The sequence below is a fragment of the Protopterus annectens genome, chromosome 12.part0, assembly GCF_019279795.1.
Source record: "Protopterus annectens isolate FY-2018-M chromosome 12.part0, PAN1.0, whole genome shotgun sequence".
Taxonomy (NCBI): domain Eukaryota; kingdom Metazoa; phylum Chordata; order Ceratodontiformes; family Protopteridae; genus Protopterus; species Protopterus annectens.
Genome location: NC_056746.1, coordinates 751,033,052 through 751,061,049, shown reverse-complemented (window position 1 = coordinate 751,061,049; position 27,998 = coordinate 751,033,052). Strand labels below are relative to the sequence as shown.

Genomic DNA, 27,998 nt, shown 5'->3' with positions numbered 1-27,998 from the left:
ACTCGTGTGGGTCCATGAGGTTTCTGCTTAGTTCATCTGCCAGTGTATTCAATTTTCCTGACAGGAATCAGGAATTGAGCTTGTAAATGCACTTGGTAGCTCAAGGCTGTGTTCCACAATGCCATGGCTAGTCTGCAGAGGGGGTAGGAATGTGTACCCCCCCTGCTTGTTTATGTACCACATAACCGTGGTGTTGTCCATCTTTACCATTAGTTGTCCTTGAAGAATGTAGTCCTTGAAGGCTGTCAGAGCATTCTGTACAGCTAACATTTCTTTTTGATTGATATGTAGGTGCATTTGATTTTGGTTCCATTTGCCCTGAATGCACTTCCCTGCCAGGTAAGCCCCCCATGCATAGTCTGATGCATCTGTAGTAAGGGTTTGGGCTGCAGGTTGTAGTGTGAATGGTAGTCCCTTGTTTTGGTGGCAGGCTTCTGCCCACCATAGGAACTCCAGGAATAGGCACGGTATGTTAGGAATCATTGTTTCCAGGCTGTGACAATGTTGACTCCATAGACTTTTTAGATACCACTGTAGTTTCCTCATATGCAGTCTTGCATATGGAATTAAAAAAATGCAGGAGGCCATGAACCCCAAGGCTTGCAGTATTTGTCTTGCAGATAGCAGAGTTTTTGTGGCCACTTGTTTGAAGTAAGTTACCAAATGAATTTGCTTCTCTGGCGTGAGGAAAGCCATCTGGGCAGTTGTAGTCAAACTTGCACCCAGGAATGTAATCTGTTGACAGGGTACCAGTTGTGATTTCTTTTCGTTTATGGTGTACCCCAGACAAGTTAGAACCCTTTTTACAAACGCCAGATGATTTAGAAGTATGCCCTAGTTTTCTGCCTGAATTAGACAATTGTCCAGGTATGGGTATATTTGAATATTTCTTTGCCTGCAAAATGCAATAACTGGAGCCAGGAACGTTGTGAATACCCTGGGCGCAAGTAGACAAGCCAAAGGGCAGTGCAGAGAACTGACAATGCAAGTAGCCTGCTTTGAACCGTAGGTATCTTCTGCAAGATTCCCTGATTGGGATGTGCAGGTATGCTTCTTTTAAATCTAGAGTTGCCAACCAGGCGTCTTTGCCTAGCATAGGAAGTAACTGGTGAGGAGTCAGCATCTTGAATTTTGGAATCTCCAGAAAGGTGTTTAGAGTAGACAGGTCCAGGATTGGACGCCATGATTTGTCTTTTCTGGATACCAGAAAAAGCCTGGAATAGAAACCTTGTCCCTTTTCCTCTTCTGGTACCAGTTGAATAGCCCCCATGCTTAAGAGAGAAAGAACTTGTTTTTGAGCCTCTGCCCACTGAATTGGGGGCAGGTCTGGACACCTGTTTGGTCTTGGCAACATGTGGAAATGAAATCTGTATCCCTGGGACATTATATTTAAAACTCATTTGTCCTTGGTTATGAGTTCCCAGTTCTTTGCATGAAGAGCAATCTTTCCCCTAAAAGGGGCTGTTAAAAGATAAGTGCTTGGTAATTTTAAAAGGAAGTCATTGAGACTGTTTACTATGGGGGGGGGGGGGTGTCTTGTTATTTCCAGATTTAGAAGTGGAGGCCCCCCACTGCTTAGTTCTGAGAGTCCCCTGGGACTGAAACCTGGGGTTTTTGCTGTGTCTGGGTTTGGCTTGAGAGGATCTGGAAGGGGCTGGAAAGGACCAATTCTTAGTAGGCCAGTGCCTACTAAATCTTGGAGGTTGCACTTGTAAGAAATCTTTAACAGTTTGTATAGATTTAGCTTTATCTTCCATCTTTTTTAGAACTTCTTCAGCCTTATTGCCAAACAGGCGGTCCTGATTTAAAGGAGCATCCAACAATTTAGCTTTAACATGATCAGGCAAATATTGCTCCTTAAGCCAAGCATGCCTTCTAAGCACAGACCGAGTAACAGCAGCCCTGCAGGAGGCCTCTAAAGAATCAAAACCACATTGTAAAGTATGTTTTCCAACTTGTTCAGCAGAATGCATTAAATCCTGTAAATCTTTATTTTCCACACAGTCAGGAATCAGTATAATTTTCTTTTTAAGTAGTCCAATAATATGCTGTTGATATTTTAACATATGAAATTGGCAGTATAAAGCTCTGATTGCCAAAGTTGCAGAAGTATAAACCTTTTTACCCCATCTATCCAGCGCCCTGGAGTCTCTATCAGAAGGGGTAGGATTTTTAGCAGTAGAAGCCTTAATGCCCTTGGGTCCCTGAGAAATGGTTTCTGGATCTGCAGCAGGATTTTTGAAAAGAAACTTGTGGGACTCAGGAACCCTGTAGTATCTGTCAGGTTTACAAGGAGCTGGAGGCAGGGAATCAGGGGCCAAACTGGATTCAGAGAACACATCATCAACAATGTCTAGTACAGGAGGTATAGCCAAAGGCCTACGCTGAGGTAGAAGGAGGAAATCCCTAAGCCTCTTTTTTAAATCAGAAAATTCCTGGCTTTCCCAGTGGAAATGCTCCCTTAAAGTATGTAAAGTTTCCCCAAAAGAAAAATGCTCAGAAGGGAAGCAGAGGGAATGGCATACTCTGCATCAGAATCCTCATAAGTAGGTATGGACAAATCCAGGTCATTAGAAGAGTCAGAAGAAACAGAATCCTGATCAGAAGATTCATAATCAAGCTCATCCCTAGACCGCTTAGAGGGGGGGGGGGCTACCCCTGATTTAAGTAATTAGATCTTCGGCCATTTTTATCATTTGTTTTTTAGGCACAGGGGCCTGAATATGTGGCCTGGGCATCGTTTTTTTAAACATGGATCGAGATTTAGGCCTTAGTAATGAAGTCAGTGTCGATTTAATATGCAAGTTCGTAGGCCTGAATACACCCTCAGAAGCCGGTGCCTGCACAGCGGCTCCGGACCCATCCAAGGTAGAGACATCCGTGGGTTCCCTAGGTGAAGCATCTCACGGTATACTGGACTCCGAATGGGTCTCAGTAGAGGCCTGTGAATCAGAAGTAGTGGGTATCAGGGGCTGCAAAACCACATCACTGAGTACCGGCGAACTGGCGACTGGCTTAGGAGAAGTGTCGTCAGCAGTTTTGGACCTCTGCGGCCTGTCTCTGTCTTTATCTTTGCGTTTTTTGGAATCCTGGTAGTCGGATGGCTAACTGACGACATTTCTAGGTAATTATACCAAGAACCAAAATATTTAGAGGCAAAAATGTACCGACGACGGATAGTGCGCAGATTAAATAAAGCACAAAACCGACAGCAAGGTACGTCGTGGTCAATCCCTAGGCAAGGAATACAGTACGAATGAAAATCTTTATGAGGTATTTGCTTTCCACAAGTAATGCAATTATTAACTTTTACAGACATCGGAAAGGAGCAAGAAAAAGTTTCCCCAACAGGGTACTTAGCTTTAAGTTGAAGACTTCGGTTCTGAAACTCGAAAATGAAAATTTCAGTTCTCGGCTGACCAGCACTTGCGAACTGCTTCTACTTCGGGCAAAGCATGGAAAGAAAGACTGGGGTAATGGTGTCAGCTGCATGTTTTATACCCCTGACGTCATGGAAGAAGGGACAGCAACTGACGCAGGACCCTTGACTTTGTTAATCAGGCCGACTGAGGGCAACCTGCCAGCAGATTACCCAAATGTAATGACTGCAACAGTGAAACAAGAAGAAGATAGACAGTATTCATACTTTGCAATCATCCTGGTATGATAAATATAAATGGACTCTGGGATGCAGTAAAAAAATATTTTGCTATGTTTGTCTGCTGTATGGAGAGAAAAATGAGTAGTATGGTAACAGCATATTAGACTTGAGCAATTTTATTAAAAAGCAAATAAGCATGTATCTTCCGGAGGACATATGCTTCATACAGAGTGCCTTTTGTTTTACTGGGAAAAATGCATATAGACTATGTATTATCAGAAGCAGCACACCAGCAAGCCATAAAACACAAAGAACAAGTCTCAATCACCCAACACAGGCGTTCTTAAAAGAATTATTCAGTCAATTATATTCCTTAAAAAGCAAGAACATATTATTTTGAGGACACAAAGGAGCAGATTCAGTCAACAAAAGCAATTACCTAGACCTTTTAGACATGTCAGCTTTAAAGGAATCAACCCTCTGAGAGCACTTACAATCATCTGCTTTCAAAGGACCATCGCCCGACATACAAAAAAGATTTGACTGAGGTCATCACCAATATTTTGAATAAAATCATTAAATGTGAAATAAATGCAAGTTCTTTTATGTCTATTCAAGCTCATGAAACTCAACATTTCTTGCATAAGTCAAGAGTGCAATATTCAGATAGTACTGGAGGGAGAATTGAGGAGTGTAATATAAAGGTAGTGTTGGAGGTAGAACTGAGGAGATATTTATTGAGTTTTATGGCATTCCATGAGACAAAACAGCTAAAGGCTTAATTCAGAGTTAAATGATTGGAACATCACAGCTAAAGTTGCTATTCAGACAAATGACAAAGCATCCGTTATGGCTAGTTGAGAAAGGACAGTGCAGAATCTAGTCAGAGTATTCTGCCCAAAGGCACTTTTCCTTCAACTTTATTCCCCATCAGTAGAATCTTGTACAGCTCAAAAACTATTACAAAAGCGAAAATGTTTGTGTATGCATTAACTTCTTTTCACAGCTCTTTTAATAAGTCTTCCAACTGGTCTTCTGAAACAATAAGGATTCAAGCTGGCACAAACATGCAACGTTCACTGGAACTTCAGAAAACAAAATCCATGGTATCCCTCGAAGTCTCAGAAAACCCAATATGCAACCTATACTTGGTCAAAAACAAACCAAGAAGAAACTCTGAAATGTGGAGGGTGTGATGTTCACTTCCTGAATTATGTCACACACCCAGTTCATTAATAAAAATTGAACTGTAAAATATGTGCTACAGAATAATAAAATAGAAAATAGTAGGTAGCCCATATTTGAGTTAAAAATGGTAGGTAGCCCATATTTGAGTTAAAAATAGTAGGTACTCCACAGTTGAGCTAAAAATAGACTATCCTTTACTGAAACACACAAACAAGCGATCCTGGCTTAATATAATGAAAAGCATCAAAAACACTCATTTATATACAGTGGATAAAAAAGTGTACACACCCCTGTTAAAATGCCAGGTTTTGGTGATATAAAAAATGAGACCACAATAAATCATTTCAAAACTTTTCCCACCTTTAATGTGACCTATAACCTGTACAGTTCAATTGAAAAACAAACAAATCTGTTAGGGGAAAAATATAAAATGTACAATAATCTGGTTGCATAAGTGTGCACACCCTTAAACTAATACTTTGTTGAAGCACCTTTTGATTTAATTACAGCATTCAGTCTTCTTGGGTACACACCTGCCATCAATTAGACGGACTCTGACTAACCCCAAATAAATTTCAGCTCTCCTAGTAGGATTTTCCTGACATTTACTCAGTTGCCTGCTACAGCAAAAGCCATGGTTTGCAGAGAGCTTACAGAACATCAAAGGGATCTCATTGTTCAAAAGTATCAGTCAGGACAAGGGTACAAAAAATTTTCCGCAGCATTGGATACACCATGGAACGCAGTGAAGACAGTCATCAAAAAGTGCAGAAAATATGGGACAACAGTGATGTTGCAAAGAACTGGACGTCCCTCCAAAATTGATGAAAAGATTAGACAAAAACTGGTCAAGGGAGGCTGCCAAGAGACCTACAGCAACACTGACGGAGCTGCAGGAATTTCTGGCAAGTGCTGGTTGTGCACTACATGTGACAACAATCTCCCATATTCTCCATATGTCTGGACTATGGGGTTGGGTTACAAGACAGAAGGCTTTTTCTTACACAGAAAAACATCCAGGCCTGGCTAAAATTTGCAAAACAACACATCAAGTCTCCCAAATGTATGTGAGAAAACGTGTTATGGTCTGATGACACCAAGGTTGAACTTTTTGGCCACAATTCCAAAAGGTACGTTTGGCACAAAAACAACACTTCACATCACCAAAAGAAAACCATCCCCATGGTGAAGCATGGTGGTGGCAGTATCATGCTTTGGGGTTGCTTTTCTTCAGCTGGAACTGGGACTTTAGTCAAGGTGGAGAGAATTAAGAACAGTTTCAAATACCAGTCACTTTTGGCCCAAAACCTTCAGGCGTCTGCTAGAGAGCTGAAGATGAAGAGGAATTTCACCTTTCAACACAACAATGACCCCAAGCATACATCCAAATCAAGAAAAGAATGGCTTCACTAGAAGAAAATTAAATGGCCCAGCCAGAGCCTAGACCTAAATCCAATAGAAAATCTGTGGAGTGATCTGAAGAGGGCTGTCACAAGAGATGCCCTCGCAATCTGACAGCTTTAGAGCACTTTTGCAAGGAAGAGTGGGCAAATATTGCCAAGTCAAGATGTACAGGGTCTACATTACAAGATCGAAACTTTAGTTAATCGAATAACTAAAGATCGAGCTTGTAATATCGAAACCTAAAAATGTCGAATGGCCGATTTAACCCAAGGAAACACCTCCCTTGGCAATTATGTGGATTATGCCCTTTTCTCCAATTTGGAGCGATCTCGGAGTTGGTATATTTAGTTAGGGGGGTGGGGATGAAGCCCCCCACTTGAATTGGGATTTAAAGTTCTTTTTTTTTCCATGCGGCCAAGGGAAGTGTTTCCCTGGGTTAAATCGGCCATTCAACATTTTCAGGTTTCAATATTACAAGATCAATCTTTATTCGATTAACTAAAATTTTGATCTTTAATATAGACCCGATGGGCCATGCTGATAGACTCCTACCCAAGAAAAGTGAATGCTGTTATTACATCAAAAGGTGCTTCAACAAAGTATTAGTTTAAGGGTGTGGACACTTATGCAACCAGCTTATTGTACGTTTTTTTTATTTTTTATATTTTTTTCCCCTAACAGATTTGTTTTTCAATTGAATTGTACAGGTTATAGGTCACATTACAGGTGGGAAAAGTTTTGAAATGATTTACCGTGGTCTCATTTTTTATATATCACAAAAACCTGGCATTTTAACAGGGGTGTGTACACTTTTTATATCTACTGTATAATCACATTATTTGGAGCAAGGGAGTGGTTAAAGAAGGTGGTTCTGTTAAGAGAAATAAAATCATTACAATCATTCCTTTAACCAAGCCCCTCTTCCCCTTTAACACCACAGTGTAATCAGAGACTGTGCTACCTAAAACTGAAACTAAAAATAAAAAGCTACAGACAAATTACAATAGAAGACCAGCTTATTAACACTTTATATAGGCTAACCAAATAATCCAAACTATATTAATTAAGAAACTAACTAAATAACAAAATTAGTGAACTAAAAAAAATATCTACCACTATACATCTATCAGCATAAAAATTAATAAATATAAATGAAACCACTTTTAACAAAGTTCGCTTTTGTGTCAAATAAATACTTCATCAGGTTTGTGTGTTAATAATGGATTATAAAATGAATGAACATGTGTATAAACCCACAAGTGAAAACCTAAGTAGGATGAAAACCAAAACTATAATTGCTAAGGGGGAAAAACAGTGATAAATGTTAAAAATAAAGCACCAATACCATGGGGGTACGTTAAAGTGTGGCATCTAACTAGGAAAACACTTAGTTTGAATGTGTAAAAGTGCACTCAAGAGAAGTGTCCCATTTGAAAAACAAATGTACCCTTACATGAAGAGCCATCAGAAATACACCATATGGACTTAAACTAGCTGAACCAAGTGATTTTTACACTTGTATGTGCAGAACAAAATCATGTTTAATAAATTAATTAATTAAAAACTGTCATGAAGTTAATCCTATGTGAATGTGCCTAGCATTAAAAGGCCAACAGGAATGCAAAGAAATGCATAATAGTATCCTTTGGGAAGTTATCCATTCCTGGTAACTATCATATTGGCAACACACCTCTTAAGAGCTGACCCAGTAGTTAGGGACTTAGTGACACACGTAGATAGTAATCCAGCCTTTGACCATCATGTGTCTACCATCATGTGTCTACAGTAGTGAGGAAATCTATGTTGCACAACTTATAAACAAAGGTATGGCATCTAAATCCAAGGAAATCACTGTTCCACTGTATTCAGCATTCATCATTGAGTAGAATGCCCCTATTGGTATATACCTAACCAGGCATATCCAACCATTGGAACATTCGCTAAGGTTCTTCACTAAAAGAATACATGGCACAAGTAAAATGTCCTATGGAGACTGCCTCAAGGCCCTATCCCTGTATTCTGTCTCCTACAGGCTTTTGAGGGGAGATCTATGCCTGGCATACAGGGCATTGTCAGACCCCACTTTGATGGACCTCCTGCATATCCACAAAATAAACGGCAACCAAATTACCCATGCTAAAGACTTAAACCTTGCCTGTGATATAAACAGGACCTGTTGGAAAGACAGGTATGTATCCTGGAGACCACCTTGTCTATGGAACAGGCTCCCCATCCAAGTGAAGCAGAGTTCCTCACTAACTCAAATGAAGTGCAACTTGGACAACTGGATGGGAAACCAGAAATGCATCCCTGGTTTGGCATCTATGTCTCTAATGGACACAGGCAACCTGTAAATGGTTCATCTCCCAGGCTCCTGTTTACACTTAACAGGGGTATCAGAACTTGTCAGAGATTTGGGATTCATGGATAGGCTTAAAAAGGCCCTTGTGGTTGTTAGCCTAGTAAACACCTATGAATCTATGGTTCTGAAGTGAAATGATGCAACTAATCGTCCTGTTTGGAAGTGAAATAATGTAACTAGTTGCCCTGTCTGGAAACTAAACCTGTAAAACCAGAAGGGCTGATGGAAAATAATGTGGCTTGTGTATATAATATGTTACAAACATTTAAGTGTTATAACCAAGGTTTACCAAAATAGAAAACAGAACCATCAAACCACTTAATCCCAGTCAGAAAATAAGGTAACTTCTCTATAAGACACTCGGCAAACTATCTCCTGCATTGTACGAAACTAACACAGTAACCTAAAATTATTAAGAATTATCTAACATATAAAGTAACATTAAATCTTTCTAAAAAGTTAGCAAAGAATGTTAGGAATGTTAAAAAACAAGTTAAACATGTGAGGATGTTTAACAAATAAACCATACTAAAAAATAAACACAAATGCTAAAAAAATATAAAAACAGCACCAATGTCAGCTGTTTTCATTGTAAAATATTTACAGTGCTTATTTGTTTTTAACAATAGTAGCCACTAATGTCATCATTAATCAGTCCCATATCAGTCTTTTAATAGTCTTTTAAACAGTGGGGCAGTTTTCTGAGTTCTAGTATGCTTTTTATGGAGCAATAATAATTCAGCCCTGGTTTTCTAAAAGAGTTCAGTTTCAGCTGCCACAGTAGTTCACGTTTTTCTAAAAGATCAGAAATGTCTCCTTCCGAAATACTGAGGAACTGTTGATGTTGTGCTTTCAGCTACCTAATAACACCGCAGTGGAACTTTTTTCTCAGCATTTTGTTTTGGTTGGCCAGCAGACCTCTTCTACACAGTGTTTCTGTCAGGAAGTGGATGTTTTTTACAAAGACAGTAATGGAGAAAGGCACTGTGGTGAAGGAATTACACCAACAAATGACTCCTTCCACAAATACCGGAATTTGAACATTAGTGAATGGCTTAACAAAATAGACTTTAGTTACAATACTCATGCTGCTATGAACTGTTCTGAACCTTACCAAGGTACGATTAGTGGCCAGTATACAGCTCAGCAAGATCCTGCCTGGTGCCCTGCAGAGTTCTACAGCAGCAGAGAGACAAAAGAGAGACTTTGGAGTGATTAAGTATCATTTGTCTACATTTTCTTGCTGCCTTTAGCTAATTCCGCCTAAAACGCAGATTTTCTAGAGTTTCTGTGATTTAAAAAGCTTGTTTCAGCTATATATTGTAGTTATTTTACAGCCTGCACTTTAACAAAGTCGTTTTTGTGTTTAAATTACCTGTTTAACTGTTGTAGGCTACACACTCAAGTGTGATAGCCATTTCTGTGCATTTAAAGTGTTTTTTTTTTATTGTATCTGCTTTATTTTATGAAAAAAAACAAAAATATATACTTGTTTTCCCACCTTTCTAAGCTAGTTTAGTCCAGTTTTCAGGTTAGTGCTGAATTCAGGGCTGTGTTATAAGTTTCTGTGTTTGCCCATACCTTACTTGGATAGAAGGAAGTCTCTCTGTTCACTGTGAGAGAGGGAGCTTTGAGCAGCCTATCTGTCCCTGGAGGAGTGGTTTCAGCCCAGTAATTATTAGTTTATTGGCCATTTTGGGCTAATTTCTCTCTCTTTCATTTCCCTGCTATAAAACCCGCATTTGCGCGGTTTTGCATGCCAGGCAGCGCCGGTTAGCTAGGGTATAACTACTCCCGGCTCCACAAAGTCTACTCTTCAATTTTTCCCTTGGAACTAGACAAACTTTCAACTTAAGCACTCAAATCATTAACCTCTCATCCCTGCACTTGCCCAAAACTCATAGCAAGCACTAATAAACCTTCGCACTAGACCCCCTATACTGTAGAGAAGGACAAGGCTCTCTATTTGACCTTACCAGCCAATCAGTAAAACAGTTCACTGTACCTATCCAGGCATGTCCAAAGGGCAGTTTCAGGTGTACTCTCCAGTCCAACTGGTGAATCTGGGCATTTTGAGGCAATGTTACAATTGCCTCATGTACACAGACAACCCTCTCCTCCTTCCACCAAACACTAATACATGCGAGAGATGCAATTATACAGCCAAACTGGAGGCTAAGCTCCCTCAACCCAAGACTGGACCACACAGACCTATGAAACCAGCACTGGCAAAAAACACACATAAATACACAATAACATACTCGGAGGCTCTAAATAAAAATCTGCAAAAGTAACAGAGACCTCCAAAGCAGACATCCAAGCAACCTCCACCCCCCAACACAAACCATGAAACACACACTTCACAAAACTAGTGTGCCACACAATCACAGCCCTTAAGGCAAAATAACATACCAACACACTAGTAATAGGTGACTCAGGCACACTGACGTCCCACTCACTAGGCTGAACAAGGAGAAGGTTACTGTTAGTTACCTGTCGGGTGCCAGGATCCGCCACATAACACAAGAACTCAGGTCACTCCAGAACAAGTACAAATATGACTCTGTCATTGTCCATGTTGGTGTGAATGACCTGAGCCGTACCTCCCTGGACTACTTGAAAAGAGACATGGAGGAGCTCTCAGATCACGTAGCCCAGGCTGGTATGACCCTGACCCTGAGTAGCATCGTGCCATCATCAAGAATGATACCACGGTATAGAGAAAAAAAATTATCAATTTCTACAACTGGCTAAGCTTCTGGTATCATTCAAAGGGAATCCAGCATCTGTCAGCCTGGGATGACATGTTCAACAAGCCACACTGCTTTGCTAGAGACGGCTTGCACCTGTCACCCTTAGGCTTTCGAATACTGGCCAAGGCTCTTGCCACCCCCATAGTGCCTTTTTTTATAGGCAATGCTCAAAAGACAAACCCACCGCTGTAAATAGCACAAGTAACAAAAAACTGAGGGTAATGCTGCTCAATGCCAGAAGTCTAAACCTCAACATGCACGCACTTGAGGCACTCCTCAGTATGGAGAAAATCGATACATGTACAGTAACAGAAACCTGGTTTAAGGCTACAGAGAACACCCCAGCACTACCAGGCTACAACTCATACCATACATTTTGGCCACAAAACCCGGACTGAAATACAAAAGGCGGGGGAGTATCCATATTCATCAAGGATACACACACCTCCAGGTTAGTGGCACAGCACGATGCTTCAGAGATCATCCATGTGCAACTAACAATGGGCAAAACTGCTATTCAAATTATAGCTTGCTACAGATCACCCACCATGTCCCAGGACCCCCACTCCACATTCCTGGAAACACTGGGAAACATAAAGGTCCTACCAAACACCCTGATATTGGGCAATTTCAATTATCCAAACATTAACTGGGAGAACTACTCAAGTATGAACTCCCTGGCCTAACATTTCCTAGAATTTATAAACTCAAACACCCTGGATCAACTGGTTAACACCCTCACCAGAGATGACAACATATTGGACCTGGTCATCACCAACATGGGCGACCAGTGTTCCACACCAGAGGTCAAACCCTCGCTGGTTAGATCTGACCATAAACTAATCACTCTGGATATCCACATTCCGTCACCACCCCTGGTCAAAGAAACCGTCGTGAAAAACTTTTCAAAAGCAAACTTCACATTACTTAAGACCGAGGTGGGAAGTTTCAAAGCCCCCGTGCTAAAGGATAACGCTGTCCAAGCTGCAACATCCTTTACTAATGCACTCTACGGGCACCTACAAGAATGCATGGATCGTGCTATCCCAAACAAAACCAAGACTCACTCCTCCAAGAAAAGGAAACCAGTCTGGTGGACACCTGCCACAAACAAGCTATACAATAGAAGGAGGAACTAGTACAGAAAAGAGTAAAATCCCGAGAAGGGAAGACATCCCTGATCAGTATCAGCAAGAAACTACGTTCCCTCATAAAATTATCCAAGGCTAGCTTCGAAAGAAAAATTGCCATGGACTCCAAAGATAACCACAAGGCATTCTTTAGCTATGTCAAGAATCTAAGTGGCAATTCTCAGATCTGCTCAGAGTTAGTGCAGAATGGCACAAAATACACTGAACCGACTGATATAGCCAACATCCTGGCAGACAGGTTCAGTGCAAACTTCACCCCCCTCTCACCCCCAAATGGGCCCATAACTATACCAGAAGAATGTAGTGCCCCTGAAATCACAGACACTCAGGTTAAAACAGCCCCCTCCAAAGCCAAAAACACAGCATCAATGGGACCGGACGGTATCCCAGGCTGCATCCTACACGAGCTCAAAGATGAACTAACCCCTCACCTAAACACACTGTTTAAACTCAGCCTCTCCACAGGCTACGTGCCCACAGAGTGGTGCACAGCAACGGTTATTCTGCTCCACATAGGTGGAGCCACAACGAACCCCGGGAACTATCACCCTATAAGCCTGACTAGCCTGGTCTGCAAAGCTATGGAGTGCATCATCATGGATCTCATTAACAGAGACACTGGAAACCTCCAAACACTGGACCCTACCCAGTTCGGCTTTGTTAAGGGCAGATCATGCCTCCTAAACCTGGTGGACTTCTTTTAGACAGTTATCAAGCCTATAGACGAGGGAAAGGTGGTACACACAGCCTAACTAGACCTCGCAAAGGCCTTTGACACCATTCCCCACTCAGGTATTATAGACAAGCTCACCCGCCTGAACATAAACCCCTACGTCACGAGATGGGTTGCCAACTGGCTCACGGACAGAACCCACATGGTAAGAGTTGCAGGAGTTAGGTCTGACTCTAAACCGGTTACAAGTGACGTTCCCCAGGGCTCAGTCCTAGGACCCCTCCTGTTCGGCATATACGTCTCAGAGGTACAGGCAAGCACAGGAGGACTATGGCTCACCAAGTTCACAGATCACTGCAAACTAGGGGCTATAACTGACTCTCCGGCTGACACAGACATCCTCCAAAAGGGTCTCACTGAAACAGACACCTGGTGTCAAAACCATGGTCTCAAGCTAAATGCCAAAAAGTGCATAGTTATCCCCTTTGGAAAAAACAAAGTACCCACAAACTACCACAAAGGTGGTAGACCCCTAAATACGGAAGACGTAATAAGGGACCTGGCGACCCAAGTAGATAGTAACCTCTCCTTTGATAATCACATTGCCAAAGTGGTTAGAAAATCCTTCTATGTGGCCCACCTAATCACAAAAGGGTTTGCATCCAGATCAAAAGAGGTCATTGGGCCCCTCTACTCATCACTCATCAGACTCATCAGAGAGTTCAATGCCCCATTTGGGATGTACCTTACAAGACACCTGCAACAACTGGAAAGACCACAGAAATTCCTCACCAAGAGGATCACTGGCCTCAAGCAGATGCCCTATGCAGTTCGACTAAAGAAACTCCAGCTGTACTCTGTTGCATACCGCCTACTCAGACGTGATCTTTGCCTGACATACAAGGCCATGTCCAACCCAGAATTGATGGACATGCTCCACCTAAAGAAAACCATATCCCCTCGAGCCACACGCTCCAGGGATCTAAACCTCACCACAACAATAAATAGGACGTGCTGGAGGGATAGATTCCTGTCCCAGAGACTTCCCATGCTCTGGAACAAGATTCCAATCTACATTAGGCAGAGCTCCTCACTAACCCTCTTCAAGAGAAACCTTGACGAGTGGATGGGAATCAGAAAGTTTACCCCAGGGATCACTTCAATGGCTCTGCTGGACAGAGGCACAGGGAACTAATCTAAGGGGGTGGGGCAAACCAACACATTCCGGCTAGGCTTATAAATGCCTTCGGGCACTTAGCCTAGTACCTACCTATGAACCTATAAGTTAAAAAACAAAATGAGTAAATATAGAACTCTGTTACTTGATAATATGTAGTTAAAAGAATGTGCTAACAGAAACCAGGTCCCAAAGGGTTTAAGAGTTTGCGTATATCCCAACGGACTAGAACCTGGCACTGATTTTCACAAAGAATTACTTGAAATTTTTAATAACTGTGGCATTAATATAGTTAAAGCCAATGTTAAGAACAATGAGAAAATGTTATTGCCGATATATGATGAAATTATATAGCTCAATAATTTGATTCACAATGATTTGTTGTTTACTGTAGAAACACAGAAAAGGAAATATTTTTCAGTGTTACAAGAGATTTACTATAAACCAGATAAATTACAGAAACAAAAAGCAGCTAAACAGGAAATAGACAAAAGGGAGTATTTAGAAGGGAAGGCTTACCAACCACCTAAGTTTTTTAAGATTAATTCACCTGCTGATGGTTTCAATGACAGGTTTAATGTTGCAGATATTGACAACAATGGGAGGGGGGGGCAGCACTATGAAGTCAACAGTGAAGATGAAATTCAGTTTAACCTGCAGGACCCTTTAGAATTTCTCCCCTTAAGGAGGTCAGATCGAATAAAGAACAGAGAAATGAGGAGGGTCAGCAGAGGGGTATTATTACGGGACAACAACAAAGGAGAGGTAGGGGTCGAAGGGGAATAGGAAGGAACTAGATATTTTAAAGGGACAATCACGGTGTTTAAAATTAGGGTCCGAGTTAAGATGACAGAAGTCACGCCCACTTCTACATGTTACTGTCATTCCCACTCACAGTGTCATTTTACTTTTAAATATCCTGTAAATCCACAGTTCCAGTCTTGTTTCAGTTCCCAGGATAAACTAATCTTTGGATTTGTGTTCCTCTTCGACTTACATTGGACTGGGGAACTATGCCCAGAGCTCCTGGCTCATATTTAAAATAAAGAAAGCTGTGCCAGGGAAAAGGGACATCAGTGTATACTAATTTTTAAATTTTGCATCACTCTTCTGTGTCTTGCTTCTTCTACACATGTACAAGGAGCCCACTCACAGAAAAAAGTGCATTTGTCTAGTGGTATTCAGAAATCAGTACATATCAAACTACAAACTGAAAAAGGAGCAGAAGAGTGCGTCTACTATTGCTCCAACCTTCTAATATTCACTTGCTTTCTATGGAATTACTAGCAGGTCAGAAAGTCACTACACCAGGCTAGTATTCAAAAATCAGAATACAGTAAACAGGGTTTCCACGACTGTTTGTCTGACTCAGATGCTTTCTATAGGTAGAAGTCATGTCATAAAGTTGTAGATGGCCAAGATTCACAATCAGCACAGAATAAAATATGAAATGAAAGAAACAAAAAACTCTGTTTACTAATGTTTTAAAAGCTTTGCATTACTGATGTGATTTCTAAAGTAACAGCAGCAGTCTGGTCATAAAACACCTGTAAGGATACTTTTCTCAATGGGTAAAATGCACACATTAAAGTAATGAATGTCTCACAGGGAGAGCTGTTTTCAGTACAAAGTACAGTTTTGTACCTACCATAAATGTAGATGTCCGATAGGAATGCATCTGCAGTCCTTACAAATGGGTTGTCCTGTCGTCAGGCAGCCCTTCGGTCGGCCGGATTCCAAAGTCTGGGTCTGGCTTCGGCTGGTGTTGCACTTCACCCGACATCATTGCGGCAGTTCTTCGGGTATAAAGGCATTAGCCGATGCCATTTTCCTCAGTGTTTCTTGCCCCAGATGCCAGGTGCCCTCTTGGTTGGCTAAATTTGGATAAATGCCAAAGTTTCCAAATAGTAGAGAGCAAACACACAAAATAAACATGTATGTACATATATACAAACAAATACACCATAATAGATCCCCCCCAAGCTAGCTGAAGATTGGTAAGTACCCTAGGAGTACCTCAGAGGGGAAGGAGGGTGGGTAATCCTGACTGCAGATGCATTCCTCTCGGACATCTACATTTATGGTAGGTACAAAACTGTACTATGTCCTTCAAGGATGCATCTGCAGTCCTTACAAATGGGTAGAATACCATAGGTAAACTAGGCGAGGAGGAAATGAGAATAGATTATGGTGTAGTCAGGATCCCTTGCAAAACAGCAGTGGCAAAACCAGCACGGGATCTAGAGTATAGAGGTAAGTTATAATGCTTGGCAAATGTATGCACGGAGGTCCAAGTAGCAGCCTCTATAATGTCCTTGGTAGCCACTCCTCGTAAGAAAGCTGTGGTAGTGGCTGTGGCCCTTGTGGAGTGAGGCCTGATGTTCTCTGGAGTTTTCTTGCCATGGTAGGAGTAACAAAATCTAATGCAATTTCCTATCCATTTGGAGATTGTCTGTTTAGAAATTGGTTTTCCTTCTTTTCCTGTTGCATAAGCTACCAGAAGCTGGTCAGTTTTTCTATTGTTTTTTGTCCTGTCCAGGTAGTAGCGTAATTGTCTGTGTACATCCAAGGTATGTAAGAGTTTTTCTCCCCTGTTCTGTGGATTGGGGAAGAATGTAGGAAGGTGGATAGCCTGATTTAAAGAGACTCTGGATACCACCTTAGGCATAAATGTAGGATTTGTTCTCATGGACACTCTATCTTGATGGAAGATCAGGAAGGGTTGTACTGCCATTAATGCCTGTAGTTCAGAGACCCTTCTTGCTGAAGTTATAGCCAGCAGGAAAGCAGTCTTCCAGGATAAGTATTGCAAGTCTGCTGTAGCTGCTGGCTCGAAAGGAGGTAGAGTCAGTTTTTCTAGCACAAAGTTCAAGTCCCATGCTGGCAATGGAGGTTTCCTGGGAGGTTTTACATTTTTAATTCCCCTCAGAAACTGTCTGAGCAGAGGATGCGAGAAGACCGGAGGATCCAAGCTGTATTGTGCTGAAATAGCTGATGCATGTATCTTGATGGAGGAATAGGACAGGCCTGTATGAAAGAGCTCCGCCAAGTACTCCAGGATGTTGGCTATGTTCACCAGTGTCACATCTTGCCCCTTTGCAGTACTCCAGATGAGATATATTTTCCATTTTGCTGCATAATTCTTTCTTGTTGAAGGTCTACGAGCCTCCAGGATTATGTCTTTAACCCTTTGGGATAAATTTGGGTTAATTGTTGTTATGTAATGTTCCAGGCAGTTAGCTGCAGAGTTTTTAGGTTTGGATGCAGAATGTTGTAGTTGTTCTGTGTCAGCAGTAATGGGATCAGGGGCAGTTTCCATATTTGTTCCTGGGACATGCTCCTCAGCAGTGGATACCAATGTTGTCTTGGCCAGTCTGGGGCTATCAGAATGATCCTCGGACGTTCCTCTTTGATCTTGAGAAGCACCTTGTGCATCAAAGGAAGTGGTGGGAATGCGTATGCTGTCATGCTTTTCCAACTGAAGGATAGGGAGTCCACCTTCCAAGCAAGTGGGTGGTAAGTCCTTGTGCAGAATTTCTTCAACTGGTGATTGAATGGGGATGCAAACAAGTCTATTTGTGGTAATCCCCATTCTCTTGTGATGGTTTTGAAAATGTCCGGATGCAGCATCCATTCGTGGGCATCTGTTGTAGTTCTGCTTAATATGTCTGCTAGAATGTTTTCCTTGCCTGGTACATAAATTGCCTGTAACTGAATGCTGTAGCTCAGAGCCACATCCCATAGGTCCAGTGCCAGCCGGCATAGGGGGTATGAGTGTGTGCCTCCCTGCTTGTTGATGTACCACATAACTGTGGTGTTGTCTGTCCTTATCAACAACTGGCCTTCTTGGAGAAGAGGTCTGAATGCCTGGATTGCCAATTTTACTGCCATCATTTCTTTTAGATTTATGTGTAGATGCAGCTGGTCTTGAGTCCATAGGCCTTGAATGCACTTGTCCATCATGTGTGCCCCCCCAACCGAGGTCTGAGACATCTGTCGTGATAGTTTGTCTTGGTTGACTTTTGCCGAAGGGCAGTCCTGTGTTTGATTGACAGGCCTGAGCCCACCATAAGAACTCTTGCTTCAGGCATGGGATCATTGGAATTTTGGTTTCCAGGCTGTGCTTGTGCTGAGACCACAAATTCTTTAGGTACCACTGTAGCTTTCTCATATGAAGCCTGGCATGAGGGACCAGTATTATGCAGGATGCCATGAAGCCTAGAGCTTGTAGCACTTTTCTTGCAGTTAGATGGCTCTGCTTTGTTAATGCCAAGAAATAGAGAGGAAGTTGCTCTTTCTTTTCTGCAGTTAGAAATGCCATTTGTTTTGATGTGTCCAGTTCTGCACCCAGAAAGGTTATTATTTGGGATGGAATCAGCCTTGACTTTTTTGTATTGACTGTATATCCCAGGGCTTGTAGCAGGTAGATGACTCTTTGTAAGTCTTCTGTTAATTTGTTTTTGTTGTCCGCTTGTATCAGGCAGTCGTCCAGGTAGGGATAGATTTGAATTCCCTGAAGTCTGCAATGGCGATTACTGATGCCAGGCATTTCGTGAACACTCTGGGCAGTAGATAAGCCAAAGGGCAATGCTGAGAATTGATAATGCTCTGATCCTGCAAGAAATCTGAGGTATCTTCTGCAAATTGGTCTTATGGGGATGTGCAGGTATGCCTCCTTGAGATCTAGAGTTACCAGCCAAGACTCCTTGCCCAGCATGGGAAGAAGCTGCTGTAGGGTCAGCATTTTGAATTTTGGAACAATGAGGAATGTGTTTAAAGCGGACAGGTCTAGAATAGGCCTCCATTTGTTTTCTTTTCTTGGTTCCAGGAAGAGCCTGGAGTAAAATCCCTTCCCTTGCTCCATAAATGGTACCTTTTCCACAGCTCGCATTCTTAATAATTGAGATATTTGTTTTAGAGCTTCTGCCCTTTGAGAAGGTGGTAGGTTTGGCATTCCTCTCTTTCCTGGTAGTGTATGGAAATGGAACCTGTAACCTTTGTCTATAGTCTGCAAAATCCATTTTTCTCTTGTAATGCAGTGTCAGTTTTTTGAAAATAATGTTAGCTTTCCGCCTAAGGGTGCTTCTAGTTGTTCCCTGGTAGGCGGAGCCACCGCCAAGTCACTGTGACTGAGTTGTTGTAGTGGTGGTGGCTGTATCCGTGCCTCGTTGGTTGTTACCCTGCCACTGGCGACCCCTGTAGGCACCCCTGGATTGGTTTCTGCCTCTAGAGCGCCTATTCCTGTTTCTTTGTGCCTTAGAGGAGTCCGGAAAGGACCAATTCTTGGAGGGCCAATTCCTGCTAAACCTTGGAGGTTGAACTTGTAAGAAATCTTTTACTGTTTGCACAGATTTTGCTTTCTCTTCCATCTTTTTAGTACCTGCTGTGGGGCACCAAATAAATTGACCTTGTCCATAGGTGCATCCAAAAGCTTAGATTTGACATGGTCTGGTAATGCCTGCTCTTTCAACCATGCATGCCTCCTGATAACTGTGCCAGTCATGGCTGATCTAAAGGAAGCCTCCAGTGCATCATAGCCACATTTTAAAGAATGGTTACTAACCTGCTGTATGTTATGTAACATTTCTTGAACATACTTTTATCTAAAGATTCTTCAGAGGACAGCTTTTTAGTCAACTGGTCAAGCATAAACTCTTGATATTGAATCATATGAAATTGGCAGTTCAAAGCTCTAGCTGACAAGGTAGCAGAGGTGTAAACTTTTTTACCCCATCTCTCTAAGGACCTGGATTCCCTTTCAGAGGGGAGGGGGTTTTTAGAAGAAGTAGCTGCTACAGCTTTAGGGCCCTGGGAGATAGTCTCTGGATCTGCAAAAGGGGCCTTATATAAGTGGTGATGAGTGTCCGGGACCCTGTAGTACCTATCTGGCTTAGCAGGAGCCGGAGGTAAAGTATCAGGAGTAGTGCAAGCATCATTAAATGCATCATCAACAACAGATAGAACTGGAGGAACAGCTAAAGACCTATGCTGTGGCAAGTGTAGAAAGGTCCTAAGCCTTTTTCTAGAGTCTGAGAAATCTTGGCCCTGCCACTGAAATTGTTTCCTCATAGCATGCAAGGTTTCCCCAAAGGAAAATTCCTCAGGAGGAGAGGCTGAAGGGATGGACTCCTCAGCATCAGAGTCTTCGTAAGGAGAATAAGAAGCCTCAGGAGGGTCTGTATGTTCTGAATCATCAGAGGAATCATCTGTGGCTACTGGCTCAGGGGGCTCTGCTCTAGGCCTCTTTTCTGGAGGAGGGAGAGGCCCTGTCTGGATGAGGCTGGGATCCACGAATTAAAGAGATGAGATCCTCTGCCAAAGAAAGCATATGGGAGCTGGTGCTGGGCCTGTGAGAGGGGGGCTTGGCAGGCACAGGTTTTGAAGCTTTGGCTGCTTTAGCCCTGGCAAAGGCCTTAATAGACATAGCTGGAGGAGGCCTAGCAGCTCCACGTGCAGGGGTAGAAATATCTAGGGGAATGGTGTCTGATAAATCCTGTGAAATCGCAACAGAAGGTTGGATTTCAGAAGCCGTTTCTACCAGGATAGAAGAGGCCTCGGTAGAAGGCAGGTTATCGGCTGTAGAAAGAACCGCTTGCTCGGTTTCGGCCAAAACCGAGACACTCGTGGTTTGCTTAACCGCGGTTTCAGCCGAAACCGGACCGCGAGTGTCGGTCCTTTTCTTTGCGCTTTTTGGTTATTTGCGTAGTCGGAGGATCCGACGGCATAATGTAGGCAAAATCGGAGCCGAAAATCTGTTCAGCAAAGTCGGCGGCGTCTAAGCGTCCGTCGGTTAAAGAAGCACAGGCTAGACAAGCTGCTACGCCGTGGTCTGGGCCTAAACAATGTATGCAATAGGAGTGGAAATCTTTATGAGGTATTTGTTTCCCACAAGATAAACAGTTATTAACTTTCTCTGCCATCGGCTGAGGCAAGCAAGAGTCCCCAACGGGGTACTTAGCTTTATAGAAGTCTTCGAAGTAGTATTCGGTAGTAGTAATCTCTGGATCTGACTGACCGGCACTTGCGAACAGCTTCTGCTTCGGGTGCCACGCGGCAAGAAAGACTGGGGAAAATGGCGTCGGCTGATGCCTTTATACCCGAAGAACTGCCGCAATGACGTCGGGTGAAGTGCGACACCAGCCGAAGCCAGACCCAGACTTTGGAATCCGGCCGACCGAAGGGCTGCCTGACGACAGGACAACCCATTTGTAAGGACTGCAGATGCATCCTTGAAGGACATCTGCAATTTGAGATGGAATTTGACTAACACCTTTGAACTTCCTTCAGGCACTCTTCCCCCACCTCCCTCAGGCAAAGGTGAGCATGCTCAGAAAGGCAAACCTGAAATGTAAACAAAGGCTGAATCAAAACACAAAATCCCTGGGACTGTCCCTTTAAGTAATGATGTTATCTCTGAACCAAATACTTATGATGGCATCACTTGGACTTTTAACAAATTTAACATGTCATTTGATCTGTTGTCATCACAGAAGGCCTTACACTGCACATCCATTTCTCAGATTTGCCTACTGACACGGGTACTAGGCCTTACATTTTCTCAGCTAATTACAATACACAGACCTCTATAAAGCCATAACATTTCCCAGGCCTTAACAACTTAATACAACACTATTCACCTAAGAGAATTTTATGCTGTGGAAAAAAATCACTAATCACTATAACTAAATAATCTAATACCACAGGCAACTCTCTATATTAAAATAATGTAGCCAAACTACGAAACCACAGATCATTACCACTGAAATCCATTAAGGATGCAAACTCATTTAAAACACAGTTCAACTTCACCTATCAAATCAAATGATTTGCTTTGGTATCTCTCCAAGAAAAATACTATTGTAATTTTCAGCTTGCCATATCAAACATTTTCTCTTCATTCAAAGTCCTATACCCCACAACCATTCTACACCACTGCCTAAACAGTTTTACTAGCATCTCCCAGCCATACACATCGTGTTGTCACAGCACTCATCACCCCATCACTACAGAGCCAATGCAAATTTTATGATAGCCAAATATAACTGTCAATGAACTTGTTTAATGCCCCACCTACTAACTACAATATTAACATTTTCTGCACTACCGAGTTCCTTTTCTCACATTTCTTTGAATTTCTAAGCACTAATCAAACAATCTATTATCTATTTGGCAAATCCACTAATACACGTCTTCAAATACCCAGTGTTCAACATCTACTAAATGTATATGCATCTTTTACACTAATAGTTGCCTTGATTTCATAGGAGTTTAGTCTAGTCAGCAAATGTATGTGTAAATGTTTGTGTACAGGCCAAAACCAGTGGGCTATGGCTGACCAAGTTTGCAGATGACTGCAAGTTGGGAGCTGCCATCAATTCCCCTAGTGACGTGGACATCCTCCAAGAGGGTCTCACCCAAACAAATGAATGGTGCCAGAAACATGGCCTTGAGCCGAAAAAAAAAAACAAAAAAACATCATCATCTCCTTTGGGGAGAGAGATGTCTCCAAAAATGATCACATTAACAACGTTCTAAGCATGCAGTCAGTCGTGAGGAATTTGGGCACCCAGATTGATAGCAGCCTGACTTTTGACCACCATGTTGCTTCCATTGTACGGAAAGCTTTCTACATGGCCCACCTCAAAAGTAAGGATATCTCATCCAGGGACAAGGAGGTCATAACATCCCTGTATTCTACCCTTATAAGGCCCATTATTGAGTATAACAACCCATTCAGCATGTACCTCGCAAAGTACATGCAGCAGCTGGACAGACCACAGAGGTTCCTCACCAGGAGAATCCAGGGCCTCAAACATATACCATACACAGAGAGGCTAAAAGCCCTATCCCTCTACTCTGTTTCATACAGACTCCTCAGAGGTAACCTCTGTCTGGCATACAAGGTGATCTCGGACCCCGCCTTGATGGGACTGCTGCATATCCTCAAGTCAAGGTCCACTCGAGTAACCCGCACACGTGGCCTCAACCTGGTCTGTGACATCAACAGGACTTGCTGGCAGGACAGATTTGTGCCCCAGAGACTCCCCCATCTATGGAATAGATTCCCTCTCCACGTCAAGCAGAGTACCTCTTTACCCCTTTTTAAGCGCAATCTGGATAACTGGATGGGAAATAGAAAATACATCCCTGGGATTCCACCAGTATGCCTGTTGGACAGGGGCATTGGGTGCTGATTTGTCTATGCATGGGCTAAACTCTTGGCTAGGCTTATAAGGGCCTCAAAAATATCTGTAATATGCTAGAGATTTTCTCCCCAGGTCTTACCTGAAAAAGTTTTTTTTGACTAAACCCAGAGGATAAACTCGGTTAAAAAAAAAGGAAAAACAAAATGAATAAATAAAATGTTGTTTTCATTAGTCGTGGCACTTCAAGTAAGAATACTGAAGGTATGCTCCATTTCTGATTACATATAAAAATAATCATATCCACCATGTCAGCAAAACTGTGTTGAAAATATGCTACCCACAGCAGAGCACTTGGCTCCGAACAGAAAGTGTGATTCCGGATATAAAATACAGCTGTATGCTGCCCCTAAGTATCAAAGTTACGAGAGGGTGAGGTGGGTATATATTAAACACGAACTCCCAGTAACATCCACAAATTATGTAATGTGTACAAAAGGATATGGAATGTTACTGCATGCCGCTTGCTGAGGGAAGGACTACATTCTGTTATTGTCTTTCTATGCCATCTAGAAGACTGCAAACGTAAACTGGCTGGACTTTTCATACAGAATGATGTAGAGCAAATGAGAGAGGCTGTGCGTGCCAGGGGAAATGGTAACTACTGTTTTGATAACAGTAGGCTTATAGAAACAGAGATCCAGCTCTATAACTATGCAAAAATAACAAAGTCAGTGGAGAAAAAATAAACAGTATCTTTCTACATCTTACCCAATCTGCGGTAGCCCTCAGTGCCGGATATGGGGCCAGGTGCTAAGCTGTTAACTCGAATGTTATGAGGACCCCACTCAACAGCCAAGTGCTTTGTCATCGCATCTAGAAAAAAGGCAATAGATAAAATATTATCACCCTCTTCCTAGCACCTCTACTCAAAGGCAGCACTTGTTAGGCAATACTTTAGAAAACCACACACAAACAAAAGCAAGTAATAAATACAGCAACTCATAAGTAGTTGTTATGGCTGAAGCAAACACAAGAGGAGTTTTTTACTGAGCTGCAGACATCTCTCTGCAAAACTATACCTCCTCCAGAGCTGCACACTGTGGTTTACTTCTAAGAGGAAAGCATTCAGACTGACCATGTTAGCAGAACGCATATGTATAAAAGATCAGCAGAGTTCAATTCTTCCTTAAAGTACAATATAAGCATTCCTCAAAAATAAAACAGAAATTTAATAAACTGTTATAACATTGATCACGACATCATACTGATATCTCATAGTACAGTACTGCATAATGTAAAAAATAAAATAAGGAATAGTATAAATATATAGATAACAATATACAAGTGGTCAAATGATCAAATTTAGAACAGTTGTTCAACATTCCAATAAGGAAGACTTCTTTTCACGAATATGGTAATATTTTACAGAATTTAACATAATTAAGAGCCAGTGTTTTAACATCAGACCAGTTTTTAGTAATGTAGAATCCCATTGTACTGATTTAACATTAGACCAGTTTTTAGTAATGTATAATTTAACAAGCAAGAAAACAGTTATCAGGATTCTAAGATCTTTAGACCTTAGATTCATGGCTGAAATGTAAATGACAACAAATATCCAAGATACAATATCCTCTTGTTAACTCAATACCTTGATTTTTTTTTGTTTCAATGCATCTCATAACTGACTTGAAAATTAACAGTTTAAAGACATGAAGCACATTTGCCTTGTCAAGACCACATACACTGCATGCAGTGGGACATGTTGGAAAATAAGAAGCATTTTAAAGTGGCACTAAATAGACATTGTGCATGATCATGAACCATTTGTAATATAGCTTCTTGACAGGAATATATGTTAGGCTGATTGATAATGTTTGTGTTTAGTATCTTCAGTTGCAATAAGTTGGTCAAGATTTGTCCAAAATGAGGAATAATAGTATATGCTATGTATCTTATATTTTGATATTAATGTATATGCTTTTGAAATTGGTTTATCTGATACTACCGATGTGGAAACATTTGAATATAAAGTTAGTTTCTATGTTAGCAAATTAAAATAAAAACAAAATACTGCACTTTATTCTCAGAAAATGAAAGGACCTTTCCCGGTGTTTAAAGGTGTTAATAAATGCTAAATATATCCTAGTCCTTTCCTTCTGTGCTTCATGTAGCTCAAGTTATATTACTTTTTCTGTACTTATTATTAAAAAAGCCATAAAAAAATCTAGTATTTCAATACTGCTACTGAGAAAAGTTATATCCCTGGTGCTGCTCACAATTAAGTTGATTTCCAAAGTGAAGTCTCTCTGATTGGTCCTATGCTTGTGTTTATCTTCTCTATAATTCAGCAAGCAGTATATTTTTTCTGAAGTTTGTATGCTTAGGAATGGATACTACCTCTCACAGTGCACTTCATAATGTTACATGTCAAATATGTAAGTGCAAACATTCACATGCCTAACAATCTTTCCCTTTGTCAAATATTTAAGTATGCACATTCACATGCCTAATAATTTGCCCCTTTGTCAAATATTTAAGTGCACACATTCACAAGCCTAATAATCTGCACCTTTGTCAAATATTTAAGTGCACACATTCACATGCCTAACAATCTGCCCCTTTGTCAAATATGTAAGTGTGCACATAGGTTCATAGGTGTGTACTAGGCTAATGGCCCTGGAGCCTTTACAAGCCTAGCCCAAAGCATTCCCTGGCATTGTGCCATCCGATGTTATAGTTCCCAGTGCCCCTATCAAGCAGGGCCACTGGAGTGATCCCCAGGGTGAATTTTCTATTTCCCATCCATTCGTCAAGATTTCTCTTGAAGAGGGCTAATGAGGTGCTCTGCTTGACGTGATTGGGAAATCTGTTCCAGAGCACGGGCAGTCTCTGGGTTACAAACCTGTCCCTCCAGCATGTTCTGTTGATTGAGGTAATGAGGCTGAGATCTCTGCAGCGTGTTGTATAGAGGGACTGGGATTTCTTTAGATGTAGCATATCTAACAGTGCTGGGTCAGACATAGCTTTGTAGGTGAAGCAGAGATCGCCAATAAGTAGGCGATATGAGACAGAATATAGTTTGAGTTTTTTTAGTCTGTCCGCATAGGGCATGTGTTTAAGTCCTATGATCCTCTTAGTGAGGTATTTTTTCTAGCCTTTACAGTTGTTGTAGGTGTCTAGTGAGGTACATGCCAAATGGGGCGTTGTACTCTATAATAGGTCTAATGAGGGAAGAGTGCAGGGAAACTATAACCTCTTTCTTCCTGGATGCAAAACCCTTTGTAATGAGATGTGCCACATAGAAGGACTTGCTGTCCACAGTGGTAAAGTGGTTGTCAAAGGCGAGGTTGCCATCAACCTGTGTTCCCAAATCTCTTATTACACCTTCAGTGTTTAGTGGACTACTGTCGATGTGGTAGCTCATGGGCACAGAGTTCTTCCCAAAGGGAATTACGATGCATTTTTTGGCACTGAGCTTAAGCCCAGTCATTGGTCTCAGTGAGGCCTTTTTGTTGAATGTCTGTATCTCCTGGTGATTCAGTAATGGCTCCCACTTCACAGTCATCAGCAAACTTCATCAGACTAAGTCCCTTTGTGTTGGCCTGGACTTCAGAGAAGTAGATGCCAAACAGAAGCGGACCCATGACCGATTCCTGAGCGACACCACTCATGACTGGTCGATAGTCAGACTTGGAGTCTGATACTTTCATAGCATGGGTTCTATCAGTGAGCCAGTTTGCCACCTACCTTGTGACATAGGGGTTTATGCCTAGTTTAGTGAGTCTATCTATGATCCCTGAGTGAGGAATGGTACTGAAGGCCTTGGCCAGATTGAGGTAGGCTGTGTGAATTACCTTGCCTTCATCCACAGCTCTGGTGACAGACTCGAAGAAGTCCACCAGATTGAGCAGGCATGATCTACCCTTCACAAATCCAAACTGCATGGGGTCTAGAGTTTGGAGATTCCCAATGTCCCTATTTATAAGGTCTATGATGTTGTGCTCCACAGCCTTACACACCAGACTCATCAGGATAATGGGGCGGTAGTTCCCAGGGTCTGTAGTTGCTCCCCCTTTGTGGAGTGGGATGTCTGTAGCAGTGCGCCATTCAGTAGGGACAAATCCGGAAGTGAGGCTGTGATTGAACAGAGCACACATGTGTGGTGCCAGTTCACTTTGTAACTCATGCAGAACACAGCCAGGGAAATTATGTCCTATGGAAACTGTATTCTTGGCCTTGGACAGTGCGGTTTTAACCTGTGCAGCAGTAATGTTGGGTACATAGCATTCCTCCGGTATTATGACTGGCCCTTTAGGGGGTGAAAGGGGGGGTGAAGTTTGCACTGAACCTGTCAGCCGGTATATTGGCAATGTCGGTTGGCTCGGTATAGGAGTTACAATTGTGTGTAGCTCAGAGCAGATCTGAGTATTGCCATGTAGATTCTTGACATAACTATACAAGCCTTTGGGTTGTCTTTGCTATCTGCTGCAATTGTGTTTTGGTAGCTAGCTTTAGAGGATTTGATGAGGGATCTCAGTTT

The 27,998-nt window shown here is 41.9% G+C and overlaps 1 protein-coding gene across 2 annotated transcripts in view; it reads right to left on the bottom strand.

The window, feature by feature from the left end:
- The window catches only part of DECR2 (2,4-dienoyl-CoA reductase 2), a 2,028,638-nt gene that overhangs the window by 332,184 nt on the left and 1,668,456 nt on the right, over positions 1-27,998 (bottom strand). For both annotated transcript variants that reach the window (XM_044089812.1, XM_044089813.1), the window contains exon 7: positions 24,224-24,328. In XM_044089812.1, coding sequence (XP_043945747.1) covers positions 24,224-24,328 — 105 coding nt within the window. The remainder of the gene's footprint in view (positions 1-24,223; positions 24,329-27,998) is intronic.